We start from the raw sequence: 25,503 nt of genomic DNA, 5'->3' as shown, positions 1-25,503 counted from the left end.
CAGACGAAATTTGATGGACAGATTGTGTATGTGACAAGGAAGAATTGACTTAATTTTGGGAAATATGATTCCGGATTCGGATCAGAGAATGTTTTTAGTGATTCTTCACCATTGAGAGATCGGGCCAAAAGTGATATATAACATGATTATTTAAAAAAGTTATGGACGAGTTATGACTAAACTTGGTGGACGAGTTGGTTTAGGTGACAAAAACAAGCAGATTCGATTTTGCTTCAGGTCCGAATCCAGATCCGGCCTATCAGTGGGATACAAAACATAAACTGTTCAACCTGGCGGAGATGTGTGCCGTTCTCGTTGTAATGTATTATCATAATAACTGACGTGAAAACAATGGTTCATTGCATATTTCCTATCGTATATTGGAAATCTATCAATTAGTCGTCTCCCTTCTTCGGATCATGCATTGCATATGGAATGTGAAAACGCAACTGTAACATCACTGACCTCCCTCTCAACCTCATTGGCCAGGAACTATGGGAAACCTGTCCCACCTCCAGAATAATGCACAAAAGGTGTGCGTCGGTTCATGCAACAGTTCATGTTTCACTTTGGTAGATAAAGTGCAAAGGGTAGGCAATTGAAAACACACTTGAACTACATACATTTGGAATACTCAACAAAAAAGAACATAGTTCATAATCATTATTGTGTAATTATTCATTAATTTCATTGCATTTTTGTAATAATTCAACTTTTTTGTTTTTACAGAAAAGAATGGTACTGGGATCTTTCAAGTAGTAATGATACCTCCTGGACCCATTATAGCCTCTCTTTCCTCTACTATCTCCATCTCATGTCTCTTCAGGAGCGAAGGTCGGTACGTCCCACCACTTGTTAAATTATCCAGGATCTCAGCTACTGGTGGGATTGTCTGCCTCATGATATCAAAAGGACATTCTCTTGCAATCACAAGTGACTACCTTGGAAGAGTCGAAGTAGCTGATCAAGGTGCTGTCCAAAGTGTTGCAATGTTCCCTTTATGGATGTCCTATGAAACCGGTCGAGCAAAGGTTCACCACGAAAGCTTCACAAATGGTGCCAACGTGACTTTCACTTTGCTGGGACTCCGACAAAGCGATGCGGGTCGCTATGTATGTGAAGTTAAGGATGCCTTGACTCGAGGCCAAGACTTTGTTGACCTGAAAGTGGATGGTATGTATAAATATGCAAGTTTGTATAAAAATGTTTGCAGCCTCGTGTTGAAAATATATGTCTGTTTTAAATATATATTTCCATCAAATGCATGACATTTCTAGTCTACTGATGTCTGATGCTCCACCTTGATCTAGTGCACGACAATTTTGAGAACATGTCGAGAAAACATCAAGGTATGCTTGGCTATTGTAGTAGTTGCTATATTACTTATACTGTCGTTGTCACTGTATTTACATCAGGTGTCGTTTACCATTATCGGCCCGACAGTGGCCGTTACAAACTGAGCCATTTTGCTGCACATGCAGCTTGTGTTACCAGCGGTGGTATTCTGGCAAGTCCAGAGCAGCTTCTTGTAGCCTTCCATGATGGTATGGATCGCTGCGACGCTGGGTGGTTGTCTGATGGTTCTGTTCGGTGAGTAGTTTTTTTGTTTTTTTGTTTTTTTGTATACAAGATCGAGCTTCATGTAAGAGCTAATATTGATCGCAAAAAGACAAACTGACACATAAAACTTCCATATGATAAAGGGAGCGGGAGACAAGATGGAGAGCAGGGACATTGGTAGATCTGTGGGAGGGAGAGGGCTTGGGGGAGGAGGCATGGGAAGGGGTTGAGGTAAAAAAACACATGGACACTGTTAGGACTTCCAGGAAAGAAGTCAGTATTTCAAAAAAAGTGGTTCTGGGGTGAATTAACGGGGGTAGAAAAGATCAAGGTTTTGTATGGGGGGGAAGATAAGAGATGGTGGTGAACAGCTGTTTTAAAGACCTGGAGGGAGGAGTGGGATTGAAAAGAGTGAAGGAGTTTGTTCCAGAGGTGGGAGAAAAGGGGAATGAAGGAGTGAAAGTGAGCAGAGAGTCAAGAGGGTTGCTGGCAGATCTTGTGCGACCTGTAGGAATATTTGGGGGACAGAGCACAGAGAGAGCTGGGGGAGCAAGGCCGGAGAGGAGTCGGTAGAAGACAGAAAGACCACCAACCTGCCTGCGGTGAGTGAGTGAAAGGCCCTCGGAGTTAGCTTCATCGCGGGAGATTCCAATGATTCTGAAAGCTTTGGTTTCAACAGCGTGAAGCCGAGCTAGGTGTGAGGCAGGAGCATCGGTGCCGGTTTCTGTGCCGGATATTTCTGTGCCGGATATTTCTGTGCCGGATATTTCTGTGCCGCATTGTAGTTTGCAGAGGGCAGAATGGAAAAGTAAAATGGGATGTAGGTAGGTAATCTAAGTTAGTGACAATTAGGTTAGTGTTGGCACATAGTAGCTGTTAAATATTCAAAGTAAAATTCAAGTTAAATATGTGGATATATTAAAGGAGGATGATGGGCTTAAGTTTTCTCTCCTCTAAGTTTCCATTATATCTTTGCAGTCTTGCAAACGACTTTCATCCAAAATGTTAAACTAGCTATTATTTGTGATGACAATTTTTTCTTTTGTATATACAGACTTGGCATTTAATATGGAATATTTTTTTTTCCTTGACTTGGGTTTACTTTCTCAACTCAGTATATCAATCTGGTGAGTTTCTTTTACACTTTGGTGATTTATTTGTTAAAAGAACCATGTCACTGATTGTCTGTCGCAGCAAGAAGTCAACAACAGGATTATATCACAGGTGGCGTGGCAGAATGTACGGACAGGTGCATTTGATGATTGGCTTCACAGTCGGGTATACAAGGGTTGTTGCGTTCTTTATTAGTGGAAAACAACTGCGGCACGTCTCCAAAAGTTATTGCCGCTTCCTCTGGAGATGTTCCGTCAACTCGACAATGCTGTTTGTCATGGAGTGGTGGCTTTACGAAATTACGGCATGAAACAGCGTGCTATTCCTCGGCAGTATGGCATCACTCAAGGTCAGGTGTCAAAGATCCTGAAACGAAATGCTCAGAGGGGTGCCCCTACTCCAATACCGAGGCCAGGACGTCCCTGCAGAACCACAAGGAGGGATGATCGCCAGCTGCACCGGTTAGTCCGCAATGGCCTTACCAAGTCAGCTAATCGGCTTAGGGCTGAGTGGCAGCAACTGACAAATGTGCATGTATCCAGAAGGCTAGTCAACCAACGACTGGTTCAAGCAGGCTATCGTGCCAGGCATCCCCTGAGAAAGCCACTCCTGACCAGACAACACAGCCAGCGCCGATTGCAGTGGGCCAGAGAGCACCGTCAATGGCAGCCAGGACACTGGAATCACGTGATCTTCAGTGACGAGTCTAGATTTCTGGTCTATCGTCAAGATGGCCGTGTCCGAGTGCGCAGACAAGTGCATGAAGCCTACAACAAAGATTGTATAGTGCCAAGAGTCCAAGCTGGAGGTGGTGGGGTGACCGTTTGGGCTGCTTTTCATGCAGGGGGCAAAACTGACCTGGTTGTTCTGAATGGAAACCTGAACCAGTTCAAGTACAGGGCCATTCTGGAAGAAACATTGCTTCCATTTGCTCGTGCAGCCTTTCGAGGAAATTTGTCTTCCAAGATGACAGTGCACAGCCTCATCGTGCTCGCATGATCCAACACTTTCTTGCTGACCGTGGTGTAGAGCATATGGAGTGGCCTGCTATGTCCCCGGATATGAATCCGATAGAGAACTTGTGGGCAGAATTAACGCGTCAAATCGAACACTTGGACCAGCAGCCGACCTCTGTGCATGAATTGCAGCAGGCTATTGTCACTGCATGGCAAGCGATTCCTGTCCAAACCTTGGCAAATCTCGTGAACAGCATGCCTCAACGTGTACGTGCTCTCCTGAATGCTCGTGGGGGTTACACGAAGTACTGAACTGTAATTTTACTGTCCGTAATCCCAGTCGTAATTTAACTTTTGTTTTTGTTAAAAAAAAATTTGGCTAATGTGCAAAATAAAGAGATACTTCTGGAAAACGTACAGAAGTTTAACACAGTGCTGTCCATGAATTGAGTTCGATATCAGTTTACATCACTTTCAAGGATCAATTTATTTGTTTCGAAATGTCAAATGTGGTTTTTGTTTCTTTTAAAGGTCACATTAACAAAATGCAGAATAATTTCAACATAATTCCAATGAACTTTTGGTTCTAAGACATCTTGAAAAGTAAGTTCACCCCCACAAAAAAAATATTCCATATTAAATGCCAAGTCTGTATGTTGGAGGCTCATGGAAGAGATAGAGAAGAATGGCAGGGAACAAAATGAAAAGGAAAATACCCACAGCAGTCTAGACGTGGGAGTGAGAATGAGAACAAGGAAAGGGCAGAGGACACATTGGGGTGAACAAGCTGAATTAAATACAGCAAGAAAAGGAAGGTGGAGGTGAGCCGTGAGCCTGGATTCTGGAAGGTTAATAAGAAAAGGGTTACGGGTAGACAGTGTGTGCAGAAACTAGGGAGGGATAGAGCCAAGAGAGGCCAGAGTCTGCAAGAAAAACTATAACGGTACTCCTATAGAGTCGGCTAGTTATTGTCATCTATCCAACTCATCCACCAAGTTTTGTCATAATCAGTGCACAACTTTTTAAAATATCATGCCATATATCATTTTTGGCTCCATATCTCAACGGTGAAGAATGACAAAAATTGTTTTAAAAATTATCTAAATGGACCCGTATCTTCACTAAAATCGAATAAATTCATCCTTGTCTCACTCTAACCTGTCCACCAAGTTATGCCAGAATCCGTCCATAACTCTTTGAGATATCGTGCTATACTGCATATCGTTTTTGGTCCCATCTCTCAATCATCCTTAAAATCCTTTGGTCCCATCACTTAAAAATAAAAAAATTCTCGAACTGGATCTTCACCAAAATTTTTATCAATTTGTCCTTGTCAAACACCCAACCCATCCACCAAGTTACATCGGAATCCGTCCACAACTTTTTGAGATATCTTGCTCACAGATTGTCACAGACAATCAGACAGGGATGAAAACATAACCTCCATCGACCTTCAGTGGTGGAGGTAACAAGGAGATATTGCCACAGGCCTGAGAATGAAATCACTGTAATCGGAAGAGTGGCCTTTCCATTTCCAGGCTTCTTTTGATGTCCTGATTCACCCTTCAGGTGTTCTGCTGTCCTGATTCAACAGCTATGCTCCACTCAGAAAATGTTTGCACTTGAATGAGTGACAGGAAAATGTTGCTAAGCTGAACGAAGCAGAAGAGAGATGTAATTATGGGGTGATGTGAATTTTGTGTACAGCACTCAATTGTTTATTGACATTCCTTTGGTAACAGCCTCTTTGACCTACTCTTTTTAAAACAGCAACACGGTGGAATGTTTTAGGTCCACATTCAATAACAGTAAAGTAGAAACAGGATCACATATGGTGGCATGATAGTGGTGGTGATGTTTCACCCGATATGCACATTTCATTTCTTATGTGCGCAATACAAAACATACATTAACTACACAGTTCATAGAACACATCACCCTGTGCACAGTCTTGAGAAAGAAGGACATGGGCGGGGTCTGCGAGCAGCAAATTTGATTGGTCCTGATGACGTAAAATGCCATAATATTTCATCCAACTACTGCTAAACGGAAGGGTTTTGAAAGTGTCAAAAAGGCGATTTATGTCCTTCAGTGTTCAAGTATTTAATTCCATTTAAATAAAATAAAGATTTTAAAGATTGTAGAAAAAAAAATCGGAAGTTTACCACCGTTGATGCAGCGTCTTTTACACCACCATATTTAACACGTTAAATTAGTTATTTGTGCCTGTTGTTTGTGTGTTTTATGCCTCCTTAAGTTGGTACTATCGGATCAACTATATAACATATGGCAATTAAAATGTGGATGCACTTGCTTGCTTCTTTTTTTTTTTTTCTTTTTTTTTTTTGTATACTGAATCGAGGCTCGTGAAAGAGCTAACATTTATTTCACAAACAAATCAACCAGACAAACAAAATATACAAAAAGAGGGAGCGGAAGACAAGATGGGGAGAGAAGGGGAAGCACGCAACCACAACATTTGAGAGCAGGGAGATGTGTGGAAGGGAGAGGGCTTGGGGGGAGGAGGCGTGGGAAGGGGGGGGGGGAGGGGAGGGAGAAGTATAAAACACAAGGACACCAAGGACTTCCAGGACAGAAGTTGGTATTTCAAAAAAGTGGAATTGGGGTGAAATTAGCGGGGATAGAAAAGATCAAGGTTTTGGATGGGGGAAGATAAGAGATGGTGGTGAACAGCTGTTTTAAAGACCTGGAGGGTGGAGTGGGATTGAAGAGAGTGAGGGAGTTTGTTCCAGAGGCGGGAGAAAAGAGGAATGAAGGAGTGAAGGTGAGCAGAGAGTCTAGATTTTGGCAGTTTAACCATAAGAGGATTGCAGGCAGATCTTGTGCGACCTGTAGGAATATTTGCGGGACAGAGCCCAGAGAGAGCTGGGGGGGGGGGGGGCAAGGCCAGAGAGGAGTCGGTAGAAGACGGAAAGACCGTTCAAAGGTGCTTGTGCTACTTTACTGTGCATTCAAACTCCTGAATCGAAACAGAGCTTCCAGTTTCTCACAATGACGATGAACCAACAAACATGGAAATTTGACACTAAATTGAAAAAGCAATGATTTACTTATATGCTAAGAATGATGCCGATGGACCACATGGGGATGATCAAAATATGGAGTATGATAACGAATAGACATCCCCAGGTGTAGTACCCAAGATAGAGGCCTGAGCCACACGTTAATCTCATCAATTGACCAATATTTGCCAAAATACTTACTATACTCAAAAAAAAACAAAAAAAAAAAAACTTTTATTTCCCTTTCTCCTCGTGTGCTTTTGTTCCATCGTGCGCCTCTGTCCATGTGCGCTGTCCCGCCCCGCCCCCATTATCCCCTTGCCTTCCACCTTTTGCCCTGTTCAAGTGACTCGTGGTGTCCCTCTAAGCTCCCTCTCCCCGTTGGTATTTTTGTGAATATAAGATTGTTCTTCACGGTTCTGTTTAAATATGTTTAAACTTTCCCCTTCAGTGTTTTATTCAGTGGTATATTACAACACGCTGTTTTTCTTCCTATTTAAAAGGCTCCTTTCAATTTCCTCTTCAACTCATTCCATTTCAAAAAAATATTCAATCTCTTATAATTATTTCTCACTACATGCTCTAAATTCTCATTCATTCCACCCCTCCTCCATCGTTCTTAAACGGATCGCTAACTTGAAAATCACAACAAGCCCAATTTGTTATAATGTTCATCTTTCATTAATCATCCACTTTCTAAGCCTGGTGTTGGCTTAGCGGCTAGGGTGCCAGTTTAGGATCCTACGGATCCTGGGTTTGAATCCCGGTCGATCGCTGAATTACACGCCAGGGGGGTTGATTCAGCCTGTCATCCTTCCAAGGTCGTGCTAATTGAGTACCAGTTCACTGGTAATTCCCTGTTTGTCGTAAAAGGCGACAAACAGGGTTGGCGGCAGGAAGGGCATCCGGCCTTAAAACATTGCTTCAAAAAAAGGGGACCAACAAAAACAACAACAACCATGGTGCCCGAAAAAGGCCAACCCCCGCTTTGCAGGGAAAAATGGCCTCTAAAGGGTTTTTTTTTTCGAAACTCCCCCCTTTCCCCTCCCCTCCAAATCTCCCCCTTTGCCCCTCCCCTCCAAATCTCCCCCCTTGCCCCTCCCCTCCTAAACTCCCCCCTTTCCCCTCCCCTCCTAAACTCCACCCTTGCCCCTCCCCATCCAAATCTCCCCCCTTGCCCCTCCCCTCCAAATCTTCCCCCTTGCCCCTTCCCTCCAAATCTCCTCCCTTGCCCCTCCCCTCCTAAACTCCCCCCTTGCCCCTCCCCTCCTAAACTCCCCCATTCCCCTTCCCCTCCTAAACTCCCCCCTTGCCCCTCCCATTCAAAACTCCCCCCCAACCCCTCCCCTTCAAATCTACCCCCCAACCATCCCTCCCAAATTCTCCCTCCTCCTACCTCCTTCTCAAAGCTGCCTCCTCCCCACTTCGTCTCCCTTCTATCTCATACCTCCACCTCCCCCAACCGTCGACCTTCCTCTGCCTCCCCTCAAACAACCCCTCACTGTGCCTCATCCCATCACCATCAAACCTTTCGTCCTCCTCATCCTTCCCTTTCTTGTAACTCTTCTGTAATCTCTGCCACACTATCAACTGCTATTCCTACCTCCCCCTCTCATCCTTCATCTGACCCTACCCCTCCCTTCCCCTGTCCTGCACCCGATGCTCCCCCTCTCTCCTCATTAACGGTATGGACCTCAAACATCCGGGGCCTTTGCTCAAACCTGATTGATCTCTCCATTCAGGTTGCTTCTGACAATCCAGACTTGATCTGCTTAACAGAAACTTTCCTCCTTCAAGATGTCTCTGATTCCTTAATATCTCTTCCTGGTTACTCCCTCCTCCGGTATGATAGACCTGAGCCTCGTCCTGGTGGTGGGGTGGCTATCTTTATCAAAAACTCTCTTCCTCACTCTCCTTGCACTGCCCTCTCGCCACCCCACCCCCAGGAGTACCTCTGGCTACGGCTTCCTCTCCGCTCCCACCTTTTGTTCATATGTGTTCTGTACCGTCCCCCAAACAGTGATGACTCCATTTACATTTCGCTGTCGGACAACATGGACCAACTTCTATCAACTCATCCAAACTCTATCTTCCTCATATGTGGCGACTTCAACTGTCATCATGCCAGCTGGCTGGGTGTGGGTTCATCTCTCACCAGCCATGGCACCTCAGCAAAGGACTTCTGCGACTCATTGGGACTGACACAATCTGTCAATTTCCCGACCCGGATCTCAGTCAATGGAGTATCTTCTCTTCTGGACTTGGTTATGACGAACTTCCCTGCAAATGTCTGCTGCTCTTCTTCTGCTCCAATCGGTTCTTCTGATCATGTGCTTGTTAAAATGGACATCTCTCTGACCATTCTCAGAGAGCCTCCTCAGCGCCGACGAGTCTGGCATTTCACTCAGGCTGACTGGCACGGTCTGCAAGCAGCCATCAATCGTCTGGACTGGTCTCCCATCTCTACTGCCTCTGACATAAATTCTTCCTGGGAATTCTTCCAAAGCAAACTGCTCTCTCTCATGCACAGATTTATCCCATCTCGTCTTCAGTTGTCTTACCCTTCCTCCCGTCCATGGTACACTGAATCTTGTGGTGAGGCAGTTGCCCTGAAACAACTTGCCTTTGCCTCTTGGAAGGCAAATCCAACTGAAGGCAATCTCAGTTCCTTCCACCAAGCTCGGAACAAGTGTGTGTCTAGCCTCAGGAGTGCCAGGAAGCACTATCTCTCCACACTCAAGGTTGAACTCTCAAACCTGTCTCCTTCCTCCAAATCCTGGTGGCATCTGGTCAAATCCATTTCTGGTGTTTGTTCCCCCTCCATCCCCTCCCTTACCTCAAATGGCTACACAGTTGACACCGCACGTGACAACGCCGAATGCCTCAACTCTGTGTTTGCCTCAAAATCTTGTGTCCCAAACCCATCTCTCTCTGTTCCCACCTTTCCCAGTCGAACCCAACTGCTCCTGGACTCTATGTCCTTCTCTCCTGACAAGGTGGAGAAGTTTTTGTCAAACCTCGACTCTGATTCTGCAACTGGACCAGACGGCATCAGCCCACGGGTCTTAAAATCCTGCTCTGCCGCTCTATCTCACCCTCTCTCTGTTCTTTTCACCCTCTCTTTTGCTCAAGGTCATCTGCCAGCATCTTGAAAATCAGCAAACATTACCGCTTTACACAAAAAATGTGCAAAAACAGATCCTTGCAACTACAGACCAATCAGCCTGCTTCCAATTATCAGCAAAGTCATGGAATCCATCATTGCTTCGGATATCAAATCCTTCCTCTTCTCCAATGGCTTGATCTCTGATCATCAATTTGGATTCAGACCAGGTCATTCTACTCTGGATATGTTGCTTCTGCTGTCTCAACAATGGTTGGAGGTCCTCAATGCCAAACAGGATATCAGAGCTGTCTCACTTGACATATCACGTGCCTTCGATACGGTCTGGCACCCCGCTCTGCTCACCAAACTCTCCTCCTATGGTATCCATGGAAATCTCCACTCATGGCTTGCGGACTTCCTCTCTGGTCGTAGGCAACGTGTGGCCCTGACTGGATTTCTCTCATCTCCCCTGCCTGTTCTGGCTGGACTTCCCCAAGGTAGTGTTCTGGGCCCTGTGCTATTTCTGGTCTTCATCAATCATCTCTCCGACTCTCTGGAAAATCCTCTCTATCTCTTTGCTGATGACTCCACTATCTGCCGCTCCATTCCTCATCCCTCAGATCAGCAGTTTGCAGCCTCCTCACTCTCTGCAGACCTGGACAAAATCACAGACTGGTCAAACAAGTGGAACATGTCTTTCAATCCTGACAAATCTCACACTCTTACAATGTCTCTCCGAAAGGACCGACTGGAAAACCCTCCCATCTACTTTCTCAACAATCCTCTCCAAGAAGTTCTGTCGTTCAAGCTTTTGGGTCTCACTATCTGCCATGATCTTTCTTGGGAAAACCACATTTCCAAGCTGGCCTCCAAAGCCAGTAGCCGACTGGGCATCCTCCGTCGTGCGAAGTCCTTCCTTGGCACTCCTGAGCTCCTCACCACATACAAGGCTTTCATCCTCAGCTCAATGGAGTACTGTGCCCCCCTCTGGGCTGGTGCTCCTACCTCATACCTAGCTCGGCTTCACGCTGTTGAAACCAAAGCTTTCAGAATCATTGGAAACTCTTGCGATGAAGTTAACTCCGAGGGCCTTTCACTCACTTAGCGCAGGCAGGTTGGTGGTCTTTCTGTCTTCTACTGACTCCTCTCCGGCCTTGCTACCCCAGCTCTCTCTGTGCTCTGTCACCCCAATATTCCTTCAGGTCGCACAAGATCTGCCAGCAACCCTCTTATGGTTAAACTGCCAAAATCTAGGCTCTCTGCTCACCTTCACTCTTTCATTCCCCTTTTCTCCTGCCTCTGGAACAAACTCCCCCACTCCCTTCAATCCCACCCCTCCCTCCAGGTCTTTAAAACAGCTGTTCACCACTATCTCTTATCTTCCCCCAGCCAAAACCTTGATATTTTCTACCTCCGCTAATTCACCCCAGATACACTTTTTTTTTTGGAAATTCCAACTTCTTTCCTGGAAGTCCTTGCAGTGTTCATATGTTTTGTACCTCTCCCACCTCCCCCCAAGCCCTCCCCCTCCCACATTTCTCCCGATGTCCATGCTCTCAAATGTTGTGTTTGTGTCCTTCCCCTTCTCTCCCCATCTTGTCTACCGCTCCCCTTATTTTTTGTGTTTTATGTGTCGGTTTGACTTTTTGTGTGATTAACGTTGGCTCTTTCACGAGCCTCGATCTTGTATACAAAAAATAATAATAATAATAAATACTATCAACACAGCCCATTATTGTCGAATGCAGCTGTATGGAATCTTCTCAAACAAATAAGCAAATCTGGGTCAATAGACCGAAGTTTCAAGCGTTGTTTATATAAGATAGAGTTTCAGTGTCACATTTTGTGGCCAGAATCTTGTGGTAATGTGGCTGAATGTGACATCTCATAGGTGCGTGCTTTTATAATGTTAATTAAAACATGAATGCCATGCCTGGAATGGTCATTTCGGCTGTGCCGAGATAGCAAAAGCTGGGTTAAGAAATTGGTTCAGTTCTGTCTGTCTGTCTATTTACAAGCATGAGTTTATGATCGAGGATCAACTTGATTTCAATTGAATGTTATATATTTGAACACAAATCGGAAGATGAATCGGAAAATGAACCTGTAGTTTATTAGTACTTTGGCTCTGAATTCATCCCAATGGTGCATGCACAGAGAGGACTGAAATATTTTTTTACGTAGAGCAATGCCAGCTGGAACAGCATTTGTCTGTCTGTCCAGTGTATGTATGGATGTCCCTCACAAATGTCCACCAATCAGAGCTGAGGATCTGGTCACATGACAGGGGGACAGCAGATCCTCCACTCAGCACATCTAAGCCCAGCTCCGCCGTTGTTAGACTCTCGGTTTTGTTTTACTCTGTCTGCCTGTCTGTCAGTCAAACAAAATTTTAAAAATCATTCCAAACAGGAAAATTGCTTTTTTTAATATGCCGGATTGCATAAATTACTCGTCACTCAAACTGCTGTCTAGTAGGGTGGATGATATAGCTCACAAGGGATTATGGGCATATGATTTTCCTTTTTACGGCGTAGTCCATAGGGCAAAGCCATCTAGAACAGTGTTTGACCATCTGTATGTACGTATGTCCCTTCAAATGTACACCAATCAGAGCTGAGGATCTGTTCACATGACAGGAGTGATGTGATGTCATTATGGCGGTATGACGGCTGACTCCACATGCCGCCATTTTGATTCCTATGCCGTTCAGGCCGGACATATTGTTGAACCTGTCATGTATCACAATCTGCATGCTCTACCTTTATGTTTTTCATTTAGTGTGGAAGACAAACAAACAAGTGAAACACATGAAGTAAAACACGTGACAATAAGGATCTTTTACATTTCTGTGTGGAATAAAGCTGAGATTTAGTAATTTTTTTCAGCTTTTTTTGCTTTGTCCCACTGCAAACCAAAGAAATACATATGTGGATACCAAAATATTTTTTAAATTTAAACAATTTTCTGGTACATTATTTGTTGCATCAATGGTACATTATTTGAAAAAAGTGCAAAGGTGTCCATATTTTTGGCCACGACTGTATGTGCAAATATATGGGGGCTGCAAAAGTAGGTATACAGTAAGGATTATACCAATATTTCCAGTATTATAATAGTGGTGCTAGGATTCATTTAAGGGATTTGAGGGATTAATATGTTTATTATTGATATGTTTATTTTTGATATGTTATTATTGATATGCTTGTATAATCAATAAAATACGTTTTGTGCGCACGTTTTGTTTTTCATTACTGTATACCTACTTTTGCAGCCCCCTATATATATATTTTTTTTATATATATTTTATTTTTTATTTTTTTAATATATATTTTATATAATATATATTTATATATTATTATAATATATATAATATATATATATATATTTTTTATTATTCAGAAAGTATTCAGACCCCTTCACTTTTTTCACATTTTGTTATGTTGCAGCCTTATGCTGAAATCGTTTAAATTCATTTTTTCCCTCATCAATCTACACTCAATACCCCATAATGACAAAGAGAAAACAGGATTTTAGAAAGTTTTGCAAATTTATTAAAAAGAAAAAACTGAAATATCACATTGAGATAAGTATTCATACCCTTTGCTATGACACTTGAAATTTAGCTCAGGTGCCTCCCATTTCTCTTGATCATCTTTGAGATGTTTCTACACCTTGATTGGAGTCCACCTGTGGTAAATTCAATTGATTGGACATGATTGGGAAAGGCACACACCTGTCTATATAAGGTCTCACAGCTGACAATGCATATCAGAGCAAAAACTAAGCCATGGTCGAAGGAACTGCCTGCAGAGCTCAGAGACAGGATTGTGTCGAGGCACAGATTTGGGGAAGACGACAAAAAAAATTCTGCTGCATCGAAGGTTCCCAAGAGAAAAAAAAATAGAGCCATGCATTGTAGTTTAAAATATTATTCCAATTGTTGTTAACTAGAACATTGCAGTGAATTGTTTCTGTTGCAGATATCCAATCAATCAGCCCAGGGCTGGCTGTGAGGGTAATTGCAAAGGTGTACCAGGTGTGCGCACCTATGGGCTGCGTCAGCCATTTGAAAAGTATGATGCCTACTGCTATGCTGAGAAACTCCAAGGTATGATTGAGTAGAAGTACACGTGGGAGATTTGTGACATAGTGTGAATAATTTGTCCTTGCTGTAGCAGATAATGGCTGTCATAATCATTGGCCAAGATAATGGCAATGGAGTACTATTTATTGTATGATTCTAGGATGTCATCCCAAAGGTTTTGTCACCCTTTTTTCATCCTTTAATTGAAAGCTCTAGATGATTGCAATATTTCATGCACACTGGTTTATTGGCCCCCGTTCGACTTGGTCTGAACGGGGGCTTATGGGAGTCGCAGCTCGTGGACTCTGTGAGTAGTCCGAACTTAGTCCGAACGGGGGCTTACTTAGTCCGAACGGGGGCTTATGGGGGTCGCAGCTCGTGGACTCTGTGAGTAGTCCGAACTTAGTCCGAACGGGGGCTTACTTAGTCCGAACAGGGGCTTATGGATTTGGTCTTGTCCGTCTGTCTGTGCATCCGCAACAATATCTTGGAGATGTATGGACCGATTTTGTTCATACTTGACACAATACATGATGGTATACACATGCATATCATCTTGTTTCACGATGTGATCAAATATGGCCGAGTGACAGCGATTTTAGTTGTAAAAAACCCGATATGGAACACGTCCTCAACCATTTCTCGGAGCTGCATTTACCGATCTGGTTCAATCTTGGCACACAGATAACAAATGATGGCCTACATATGTGCATCATTTTTTTTTTACGATAAGATCCAATATGGCCGAGAGGTGGCCATTTTATTACTTAAACGTGTCTCCAACCATTTCTTGAACATGCATGGTCCAATTTTGTTCAAATTTGGCACAAGCACAGCACATGACAGCATATACCTGCACTTCACTTTATTTTGTGATTGATCAAAGATGGCTGACTGGTACACTGGCTGCCATTTTAGTTGTGCATGGACCGATTTTCTTCAAACTTGGCACAAAGACAATACATGAGTATACATATGCAGAAGATTTTGTTTTGTCATGCGACCAAAGATGGCCGACTGACAGCCTTTAACTCCGTACAGCAAAATTACTAAAACCACAGTGGGGGTTATGTCATTTTATGTCTTTTTCTTATTGCTATTCACTGATATCTCTGGTAAACATCAAGTTTCAAACACTAGCTTTTTTCTTTTTGGATTAAAAATAATGCAATCTATTATGAAGGATGTTGCCGTGGAAGAAAGCTTCATTTGAGAAAACCTCTAAACTCTTATTAAAGTTTTTATGATACAGAAACAAAAAACACAAGAAATGTACCAATAAAGCGCGGTATTACGCGCGCTGCTTGTGAGCAAGGAGGAAGCGGACAACGCGGTAATTTGTAAGAGTCTTTATTCAAGAGCTCACTGTAATACTGAGCTGCTCAGGGCTGCGCGCCCCGTGTATATCGTGAGGCCACGCCTCTCTCCCGGGCGTGGCCCACCCCCACTTGGTGTTCGGGGTGATGTCACCACGTCAGTGCTTTCGTGTCCGCCACACGCGCCCCCCCAGAATCCCCGCGCACCTGAAGGGTCAGTTTGCGGGGCAAACGGATGACCCGGCCTAAGCGCCCCCTGGCGACTGGCGGCGTCTGGGATGCAGGGATGCCATCTGGGATGCCTCCGGCTGCCCCTGGGATGGGTGCAGGACCGGGGGGCGGCGGGGCTGGGCGGTGCCGGGGGTCCGCCCGCAGGGGGGCGGCCCCGACGCGGGGGTCGGGCCACCGGCGGTGGATGGTCCACGTCGAGGTGGGACGGCTTGAGGCGGTCCACAGAAACGCGGTCAGGAGTACCGCCGATGTCCAGGGTGAAGTGCTTCACCCCGGTCTCCAGCACGCGGAAAGGCCCGTCGTACGGGGGCCGCAGTGATGTCCGATGGGCATCGTGGCGGACGAAGACGTACTCCGCCGTGCGAAGCTCCGGGGCGACGTGCGTCGGTGGGTGCCCGTGGCGTGCCGTCGGCACCGGGGCGAACCTCTGGGCGGTCTCCTGCAGAGCGGAGCGCTGCTGTGCCGCGGACCATGGTGCCGTGGAGTCGGGGAGGAACTCGCCCGGCACCCGCAGCGGTTGCCCGAAGACCAACTCCGCCGCGGATGCGCGCAGGTCCTCCTTGGGGGCCGTCCGGAGGCCCAGCAGGACCCAGGGGAGCCTGTCGACCCAGCCGCCGTCAGGGAGGGTGGCGCGGAGCGCGGCCTTCAATGAGCGGTGAAATCGCTCACACAGGCCATTAGCCTGGGGGTGGTAGGCCGTGGTTCGGTGCAGCCGGACCCCGAGCCCCTGCGCGACCGCCCCCCAGAGCTCCGAGGTGAACTGGGGGCCGCGGTCGGACGAGATGTCTGAGGGGGCACCGAACCGGGCGACCCAGGTGGCGATGAAAGCCTGCGCGATGTCCACCGCCGTCGTCGACGCCAAGGGTACGGCCTCCGGCCACCGGGTGGTGCGGTCCACCATGGTGAGGACGTGGGTGAAACCCCGCGAGGGGGGCAGAGGTCCCACCAGGTCCACGTGGGCATGGTCAAACCGGCGTTCCGGCACCGTAAACGGGGCCAACGGGGCCTGGGTGTGCCGGTGCACCTTGGCGCGCTGGCACGCGAGGCACGTCCTGGCCCAGCCGCGGACGGCCTTCCGGAGGCCATGCCAGACGAATTTGTCGGCGATCAACCTTTGGGAGGCCCTCGCGCCCGGGTGGGACAGGCCGTGGATGGCGTCAAACAGCTGGCGCTGCCAGCCCGCAGGCACGATGGGGCGAGGCCGCCCGAGGGAGACGTCGCACAAGAGGGCCGCGCCCGCGCCGTCGAATGGCACCTCGGTGACGCGGAGGCCCGTGACGGCGGTCCGCAAGGCCTGGACGTCGGGGTCAGCGGCCTGGTCCGCTGCCATCCGGGCATAGTCGATGCCGAGGTGGACTGTGTGGGCGACGGCCCGGGAAAGGCAATCCGCCACCGGGTTGTCCTTCCCCGCGACGTGCCGGATGTCCGTCGTGTACTCGGACACGGCCGAGAGGTGACGCTGCTGCCGGGCTGACCACGGCTCGGTGACCTTGCCCATCGCGAAGACCAGCGGCTTGTGGTCGATGAAGGCCATGAACGCACGGCCCTCGAGCAGATGGCGGAAGTGCCTGACCGCCAAGTGAAGCCCGAGCAACTCGCGGTCGAAGGTACTGTAACGGCGTTCGGGCGGGCGAAGCTGCCGGCTAAAGAACGCCAGCGGTTGCCAAGCTCCACGCACCCATTGCTCGTGCACCACGCCCACCGCGTAGTCCGAGGCGTCGGTGGTGAGGGCGATCGGCGCATCGGGCGCCGGGTGCGCGAGCATGGTGGCGTTAGCCAAGGTGAGCTTCGCGCCCGTGAACGCCGCATCCATCTGCTCGGTCCAGGTGACGTCGCCTTTGCCCGGCTTACCTCGGAGAGCTTCGTGCAGGGGGTGCAGGAGCTGGGCGATACGGGGCAGGAACCGATGGTAAAAGTTCACCATGCCCAGGAACTCCTGTAGCCCCCTGATCGTGCGGGGGCGCGGAAACCCCTTCACCGCCTCCACCTTGGCCGGCAGGGGGACGGCTCCATGCCTGGTGACGCGGTGCCCCAGAAAATCGAGTTCGGCGACGCCGAACCGGCACTTTGCGGGGTTCACAATTAGGCCATGCTGGCCCAGGCGTTCGAAGAGCGTGCGGAGGTGGTGGAGGTGCTCTTCGCGGGACGCGCTGGCGATGAGGATATCGTCCAGGTAGATGTATACAAAATCCAAATTGCGCAGGATGCTGTCCATCAGCCGCTGGAACGCCTGAGCCGCATTCTTCAGACCGAAGGGCATCCGCAGGAATTCGAAGAGTCCGAACGGCGTGATGACCGCCGTCTTCGGGACGTCCTCCGGCCTGACGGGGACCTGATGGTAACCGCGTATGAGGTCCACCTTCGAGAAGAAGGACATGCCCGCCAAACGGGCGGAAACGTCCTGAATGTGGGGGACAGGGTAGCGGTCGGGGGTGGTGGCGGCATTGAGACGGCGATAGTCCCCGCACGGTCGCCATCCCCCGCCGGGCTTTGGCACGATGTGCAGCAGCGACGCCCAAGCACTCTCCGAGCGCCGAACGATGCCGAGTCGCTCCAGGGTAGTGAACCCCGCTTTTGCTACCGCCAGCTTCGTCGGCTCGAGGCGGCGTGCCCGGGCGTAGACCGGTGGCCCGACGGTGGGGATGTGATGGGCCACCCCGTGCTTGACGGCCCCCGCCGAGAAGGTGGGCCGCGTGAGGGCCGGGAAGCTGGCGAGGAGGCGGGTGAATTCGTCCGCTGCCGGAAGCGTACAGATCAACGTGGCCGGAACCGAACCGTTCAGCAAGCCGCTTGGCAAGCCGCTCGGTGAGCCGCTCAGTGGGCTGCTCGACGAGCTGGGCAGCGCACAAGCGAGCGAGCTGAACGTCTCGGCCTGGACAAGACGTCTGTGCTTTACGTCGACCAGGAGCCCATTTGCGCACAGGAAGTCCGCGCCAAGCAGTGCCATGGGCACGTCGGCGGTGATGAACGACCATCGGAAAACCTGCCCTCCGAACCGCAGAGAGAGGCAGCGTTTTCCGTACGTACGGATGGGCATCCCGTTTGCGGCAAGCAGCGCGGGGCCCCCGCCCGCGGCGTGCTTGTCCGATGTACCAGCAGGAATGACACTCACCTGCGCTCCTGTGTCGCACAGGTAACGGTGCCCAGATAAGGTGTCCGTGATGAACAGCAGGCTGTTCGAACGGCCGGCGCTCATTGCCACTATCGAGCGCCGGCCCGGGTGTTTCCCGACCTGTCGAAGGAGCATGGCGGATGACACTGTCGAGCCTCGTGGCCGAACCTGGCGTGGAACCGGCACCAGGTGGTGGAGCTGGAGGAGCGCGGCTGGCTCCGCCAGGCCGGTGGAGCCGGCGGTTTTCCCCGCGGTGGCGGTTTTCGCCGCGGCGGTGGGCGGGGCGTGGCGGCGGCCACGAGGTGCGTATCAGCATGCTGTGTATGCTGTGGAAGCTGATGCTGTGGATCAGCATCGGCCTCGGGATCCACGAGGTGGGCCGCACCGACTCTCGCCCGCGTGTCCGAAGCCGCGAAGTACCTGTCCGCCACGGTGGCCAATGCTTGGGGTTCCGTTAGCACGGTCCTGGCCAACGCGAGGCGTACCTGTGCTGGAAGTTGGCGACGGAAAAGCGCCCGGAATAGAGAACCAGGGGCTTCGTCGCCCAACAGTGACAGCATATGGTCCATTCGGACCGACGGGCGCATGTCGCCGAGCTCGGGGAGATCCAGGAGGCGGTCGGCCCGTGCGTCCTCCGTGAGGCCGAACGTGGCTAGGAGCAGCCGCTTGAGTGCCTCGTACTTGTGGCCGTCCGGTGGGTGGCGAAGGATGGACACAACTCGAGCGGCCGTGCCGGGCCCGAGGGAGGCGACGACGTAGCAGTAGCGCGTGTCGTCGTCGGTGAGGCGCCGAAGCTGAAACTGGGCTTCGGCTTGGACGAACCAAACTTCGGCCTGGGCCTCCCAAAATTCGGGAAGTTTAACCGACATCACGTTGTTGGCCATGGCAATGGCGTCGTGTTTGGAAGGATCGCTGCAGCAGATCCAACGTCGAGGGTCACCAGTAAAGCGTGGTATTATGCGCGCTGCTTGTGAGCAAGGAGGAAGCGGACAACGCGGTAATTTGTAAGAGTCTTTATTCAAGAGCTCACTGTAATACTGAGCTGCTCAGGGCTGCGCGCCCCGTGTATATCGTGAGGCCACGCCTCTCTCCCGGGCGTGGCCCACCCCCACTTAGTGTGCGGGGTGATGTCACCACGTCAGTGCTTTCGTGTCCGCCACACCAATACATTTTTGAAATCTTTCCTCATACTTGTTCAAACTTGAGAAGTGTTTTGCGATAGGTATCGTCTTTTTCTGTGTCCAAAAATGCATGTGCATGAGTTGTTCAACAAGGTCTTACACCAGATGATATAACGACAATGTCGTTGCTTTTTTCAAATTATTGCTTCAACTATGTGATAATACACCAATATGGGAGCAACAACGACTAATGTATCACATTTCAATAACTTGGAACAGTTGGGAATACCCAAGTTTAAAATACATCACATTGTCAGTGAGGATCTTGGGGAAAGAAAGGTAATGGCAAAATGAGTGCAACACTCTTCATGGAGGAGAAGAAAACTGAACTGGCTTGTTGCGTATCAACAGCATTTTCGGCATCTTCGTCGGTAAGAAAACTCTCCCTTGGAATACACCATTGCTGGAGATGAAACTCGGTGCCATAACTATGAGTCAGAAATGAAGACTTGCTCAGCAGAGTTGAATAGGCCGACGTCTCCCTGTCCAAAAAAGGTCATACCCCTAAAAGGGAACATCAAAGTGCTCCACAATCTTCTTTTATGACTACATCAGATCAGTGAAGATAGACTACTAATATGTTGTTTTGCATGATCAGTTGAAACTTAAGTGCACAAAATGTCTTCTGGTCATCGGAATGATGCTATCCTCCTCCATGACAATGCTGCACCAAATACGAAGCACAAAAGCCGAGTATGATGTAGGTTGAGATTTCAACTAAAATACCAGAAAAAAATATGGAAATTTTTTGTTGAATAGCATATACTTTCAGGTCCTCACAAACGTATTGTTGCGGTTTTTAGAACCTTCACATGTAAATTTAGTAGTAAATTCCCTTATAAATAAACCCTGTGTACATTTCCCCTTAATTGGCTGTTAATTGAAATAATTGCACCTTAGTTAGTCCACATTGCAACACGTAGCGAATCATAGGCCCTTTTCATAGTTATATAATTATTATGTGTTCCAGGTAAGGCTGTGTTTCCAATAGTTGACTCTACGTTGCATCAATCAAATTAGATAGATCCCTTTCAATATCCCCAATGGCCTCCTAAAAGTGCCAGTAAGTTTCATGGGGCTGTGTTTACTGGCTCCACATCGCCCCAAACTCCATTGCCCACAAGGCCAGGATCGGAGAAGAAGGGCGTGACCCCACCTCGTCATCAAAGGTGGAGCCAGAGAGCCCCTGGCGACCAACCAGGAATCGGTGGGCATGGCTTGATGGGGCGTGGCAAGAAACATCTGGCAAGTTCGAGAGGGTTCCAAAGGGGTGGTTATAAAAGCCTTGGCGCGAGGCTCCCACCAGAACGAGATGCGCAGATGAGTTGGACAAAGAAGGTACGATTTGGAGTTGAGAGAGACGCGCATGAGGAGGTTCCAGAGAGTCGGTGAAAAGGCAGGAGAGACCAGCTGCGTGAAGCTCCAAGACGCTGCTTCGAGCAGCCCTGCCGCGTGAAGCTCTGACGCGCTGCTTCGAGCAGCCCTGCCGTGTGAACCCGAGTGCGTGGAGTTGGCGGCCGCTCGCTTCCAGCCCTGTCGTTCCGCACGGACCCTTCTCATCCTTCGTCCAGCCATTCCTGCCTGCAATCCCCTTTTGTGTACGTGAGTTTGTTCTGTTCATCTTGTCCCTGGGGTATAAGTTAAGCCTGTATAGTTAAGAATTGCACTGTGTATCTTCTTCTTCTTCGTCCTGTAAATTACCTTCGTTTCTTCTTTGGTTTTGTATAGTAGTAAATAAATACCTGTTCCTCCTTACTTTGGTTTCATTCTCGTCCGATCGCTTTCGTGATTTCTTTCAATTGAGTACCTGTGGCACGATTTTGGCCGAACCGCTTTATAATCGGGTTTAGTAATCTGTTAACGGCCCGTGTCGCGGCTCGCTTCGCTCGGCGCAATCCATCCATTACGCTGCGGCCCGGGCGGGAGTATTTCCTCGCGTACCGGAAGGCGCTGGTACTTAGGTCATAGGAAGGATTGGCCTAATACCCTATTCAGCGCTGACCGGGCGTGACGTCATACCCCCAGGACCGGTCGGACGGCCAGCTTAACAAGACAAGGGGATTAAAGCCTCCTTGCTAACGGGAGTGCCGTCCCCCCGGATCCATAACAGTATATTGTTCTGTAACTGGTCAAACTGTACCAGTTAGCAATAGCCTGATTAAACATGTGGAATGTTAAGTTAATGCAAAGGTGCTCAAACCTATCACTAATCTTCTGGCCATATACATTATCTTACCTGGTTATGAGCCATGGTTGGGAGAGTGAGGATATCAATAAGAAATTTTTTTTTTTAAAGGGTTTTTAAGGTTTAAAAGTCTGTCAGTCTGTTTGGCTTTCCCAAACAACATGAAAATACTTGGCACTGATCACTGATGCATGTTTTCATAGCCGAGAACCTATGCCATCATCAAATGGTTGAAGTAAACACGTTACTTCAAACTTCATAGCGAAGATACAGGTCCTCGAAGACCTGAGCTGCTTATTGAGCATATATACGGGTTGGTGGTGCCTTACGTTTCTCTTTAATATGGGCCTTCCCAACTCCAGCCAGTTTCGGAAAACATACCACAGTGGTTTGAATATCAGGTACATGCAAATTATCAAGTGAATGCTTTAAAGGCAAAATAAATTAGCTTCAGTCATTGGTCTTGATATACATGCGACATATAAATTAATTAACCAAAGATTGTGCTTGTTTAGTTTGCTCTCGTTTTAACTTAATTACCCCCAGGGGAGGTGGAGCTCTTTATCCTTGGTAGGCAGTTCACCTCGGAGAAGGAAGCTCTAATTGCAAATCCCCCTGCTGTCTTGCATGGTTCGTCTCTTTAGACAAAGGCTAGATCCACAGCTGATTCTGTGGTGCCGTCAGGAAGGGCATCCGGCCACAAAAACATGCCTCAAATATTCCTTTTGGGGGAGCGTCCATTAGGTGAATCGTGGCTTACACATGCAAGGATGGAAACGGCCATAAGATGATGATGATGATGTTGATGATGATGTTGATGATGATGATGATGATGATAATGACCTGACTTGTGTCTCAGGATTAATGTAAAATGTTGCAACTTACAATATTGATGTGATTAATTTGAATGTATCATGACAGTAGGATAAAAAATAATTCCAGAAATATTTTTCCTTCCTTCCCCATAAAGGTGAGGTTATCTATACAACTGTTCCTGGTCAACTTACTCTGGCTGCTGCGTGGCGTTTGTGCTGGGCCATTGGTGCACATGGTCTTGCGACTCCAGCTGCATTACATTTGGCCTGGCGGGCAGGCCTCAATCACTGTGAGGCCGGCTGGCTAGCAGATGGTAGTGTTCGTTATCCAATATGCACTCCTCAGGAGGAAGGTGGCAGCTTGGCAAAAGGCATATACACTTTGTATCGGCATGCGAATCAGACTAGGTTTCCTGATCCTGGGGGACATTACGGTGCTTATTGTCACATTCACACACTGCCATTTTTAGTGAAAATGAAAAAGTTTGACAGAATTACAGAATTTGCAGGAGTGCGGGAATGTGTGAGCGAGAAAAGTTGTGGAGAGTCAGGCAACGAAAGAATTCGGAAGTGGGAAAGAATGTGGAAAAGATAAAAGTGAAAAGAAATGATACGAGATAGGTGTGTGTGTGTGTGTGTGTGTGTGTGTGTGTGTGTGTGTGTGTGTGTGTGTGTGTGTGTGTGTGTGTTAGAGAGAGAGTGAGAGTGTGGAGAGAGGGGTAGAGGGAGACAGGAAGAGAGAGAGAGGGCAACAGAGGGAGAAGGAGATAGAGGGAGAGAGATAGATAGAAAGAGATAGGGAGAGAGATAGAGAGATAGATAGAGAGATATGCATACATACAATAGCGTACAAAAGTCTGAGTCCAGTTGCAAATTTATAAAGTTATATGTGATAACAAAATTAATTGTTAGAACATCAACCAAAATTACCATCGCGTCAGACGGACCGTTAACACAGACCGACTGAGCAGGGGGTACGAGGTCCCCGCGGATGCCAAAATGGTGTTAAAGTTACTGTTTATGACATTCAATATTACTATTAAGATTCCCGAAAGTTCAACCAATAAAAGCCGAAACTGACAGTGTTCGCACTCGAAAAGCAAAAGACGGTAAAATGCTTCTTATAATTATAATGTCATTTATTTTCAAAGTATTTGAGGGAAAGGGAGAACAGAACGATTAATAAACATATGGCACAGATGTGGCTGTCACCAGATCCACAGACAGGAATGAAAGGACCCAATCTTATGTACAGAAAAGACAAGGCCTAACCCCAACTATTGGCGCCAAATACCGGATTCACACCAACTAAGAACAATGGGGCAGGCGATGACATTGGCAAGGCACGAGCTGAATGTGGCACGAGGTGAAGTGCAGCTCAGGGTGCAATGGCGGAGATGATGAGGAGCCAGGAGAGAAGGTGGCAGCCAAGCAGAGGGAAAGAGAGAAATGTTGCCCTCTTCATGGTCCAGCTCCAACTAACTCGGTAGTTTTCTGCAGAGGCCTCGACTTTGTGCACGGTGGGTTCTCTGGCTCACCTTCAGTACACGGCGGGCTGTCATTGGCTGCTGCTTCTGGTGGGATGTGTCTCGTGCTCCAGCATCCTTTTCCTCTGCAATGCTACACAGCCGACTATGCCACCATGGCTTGCAGTGCCCTGGCCAAACTATGCATAAAAAGCGTTCCTTTAAAAGCACATAGGGCTTTCTGTTGTATGCCTTTGTACCCACAAATCCACCAGGCCTTGCCTATATAGAAGATCAGACATAACACAACCTTACTGTTCTAAGATTAGATCTTAGATTATTGGTGCATATATTGCATACAACTTACTTCCGACAGTTTCCCTGATAAAAGAGTAAATCTAAGTTATTCGACCACACAGACCAAGCTAAAGTCTTAGCTTAAACTTGCTATGGATGTCCCTCCCCTCTTCCACATAACGCAGCACCACTCCTGTCAAGGTTCTCCATCGGGAACCAAATATTCCATCCTTAACGCACAGACACACACCAAATGATCTTTTCCACGAAAGGCGAGATAGATGTGGGAGGCAAATCTCAGCTACATTACCTAGATTTCTCACCATTCTATTCCCATTTGTTTAAAAAAATTTGAATCAAAATGTATATCGCAATTCTATATACACAAGGGTCTTCAATTTTGACCTCCCACTCTTCTAGTGTCTTCTTCACGTGTTCTTAGCGTGGGGAGGAAGAGGGCACACCAAAAGCAAGCAAACAGGCCTACCTTAACCACAATTTAATTTAACCAATTCAAACCCATCTAAATGACCCCCAGTGGAATATGTCATCTGCTCCAGCTGTCAGCTTAACCCGAATACACAATTTTGAATGTACCTGACCAATTTCACGGGTTACCTGCCCTCCCTAGCACATATCAAGTCACACGTGATAGAGTGGAGCATTGCCATAATCACACTAATAAAAACCATTACTACCATCATTTTTGTTCTCTGCAAGGCCATGGCATCACAATTACCTTGCAGATATGGCCTCAACTCGGAAGTGGGGAGGTCATATGATGTGGTGGTGGAGGTGTAGCAGTGTATGCATGCCTGCATTAAAATAGTCTCCAAACAAATTATTTCCTCTGGCTCCTCCCTTGACTTCCCACTTCAGCACCACAACCGCTTCTGTCGCTGTACACCCACCAGAGGACATCTCCCATATGGCTCACCTTGGCCAACACATGGTCACCAGGGTCGTCTGCACCATGGTCGACCAATTTTATGCTACCCCCAACATGTTCTCCACTCCCAGTCGGGGTGAGGCATGTTGAGCGGACAAGGTCCTCG

General features: G+C 47.9%; 1 protein-coding gene across 2 annotated transcripts in view; it reads left to right on the top strand.

Annotated features, from left to right (window-relative positions):
• The window catches only part of LOC137431534 (neurocan core protein-like), an 89,181-nt gene extending 63,889 nt beyond the window's left edge, over positions 1–25,292 (top strand). The window contains exons 3-6 of one of the 2 annotated variants that reach the window (XM_078782190.1): positions 730–1,173; positions 1,416–1,590; positions 13,742–13,869; positions 22,841–25,292. In XM_078782190.1, the coding sequence (XP_078638316.1) occupies positions 762–1,173; positions 1,416–1,590; positions 13,742–13,869; positions 22,841–23,280 (1,155 nt within the window). In that variant the 5' untranslated portion in view covers positions 730–761 and the 3' untranslated portion in view covers positions 23,281–25,292. The remainder of the gene's footprint in view (positions 1–729; positions 1,174–1,415; positions 1,591–13,741; positions 13,870–22,840) is intronic. The other variant, XM_078782189.1, reaches the window with a different exon arrangement.
• Positions 25,293–25,503: the final 211 nt, after the last annotated feature.

Source organism: Myxine glutinosa, chromosome 7 (genome assembly GCF_964187855.1).
Source record: "Myxine glutinosa chromosome 7, kmMyxGlut1.1, whole genome shotgun sequence".
NCBI lineage: Eukaryota > Metazoa > Chordata > Myxini > Myxiniformes > Myxinidae > Myxine > Myxine glutinosa.
Note: the sequence above shows the minus strand (reverse complement) of the source record. Positions and strands in the feature narration are given on the sequence as shown.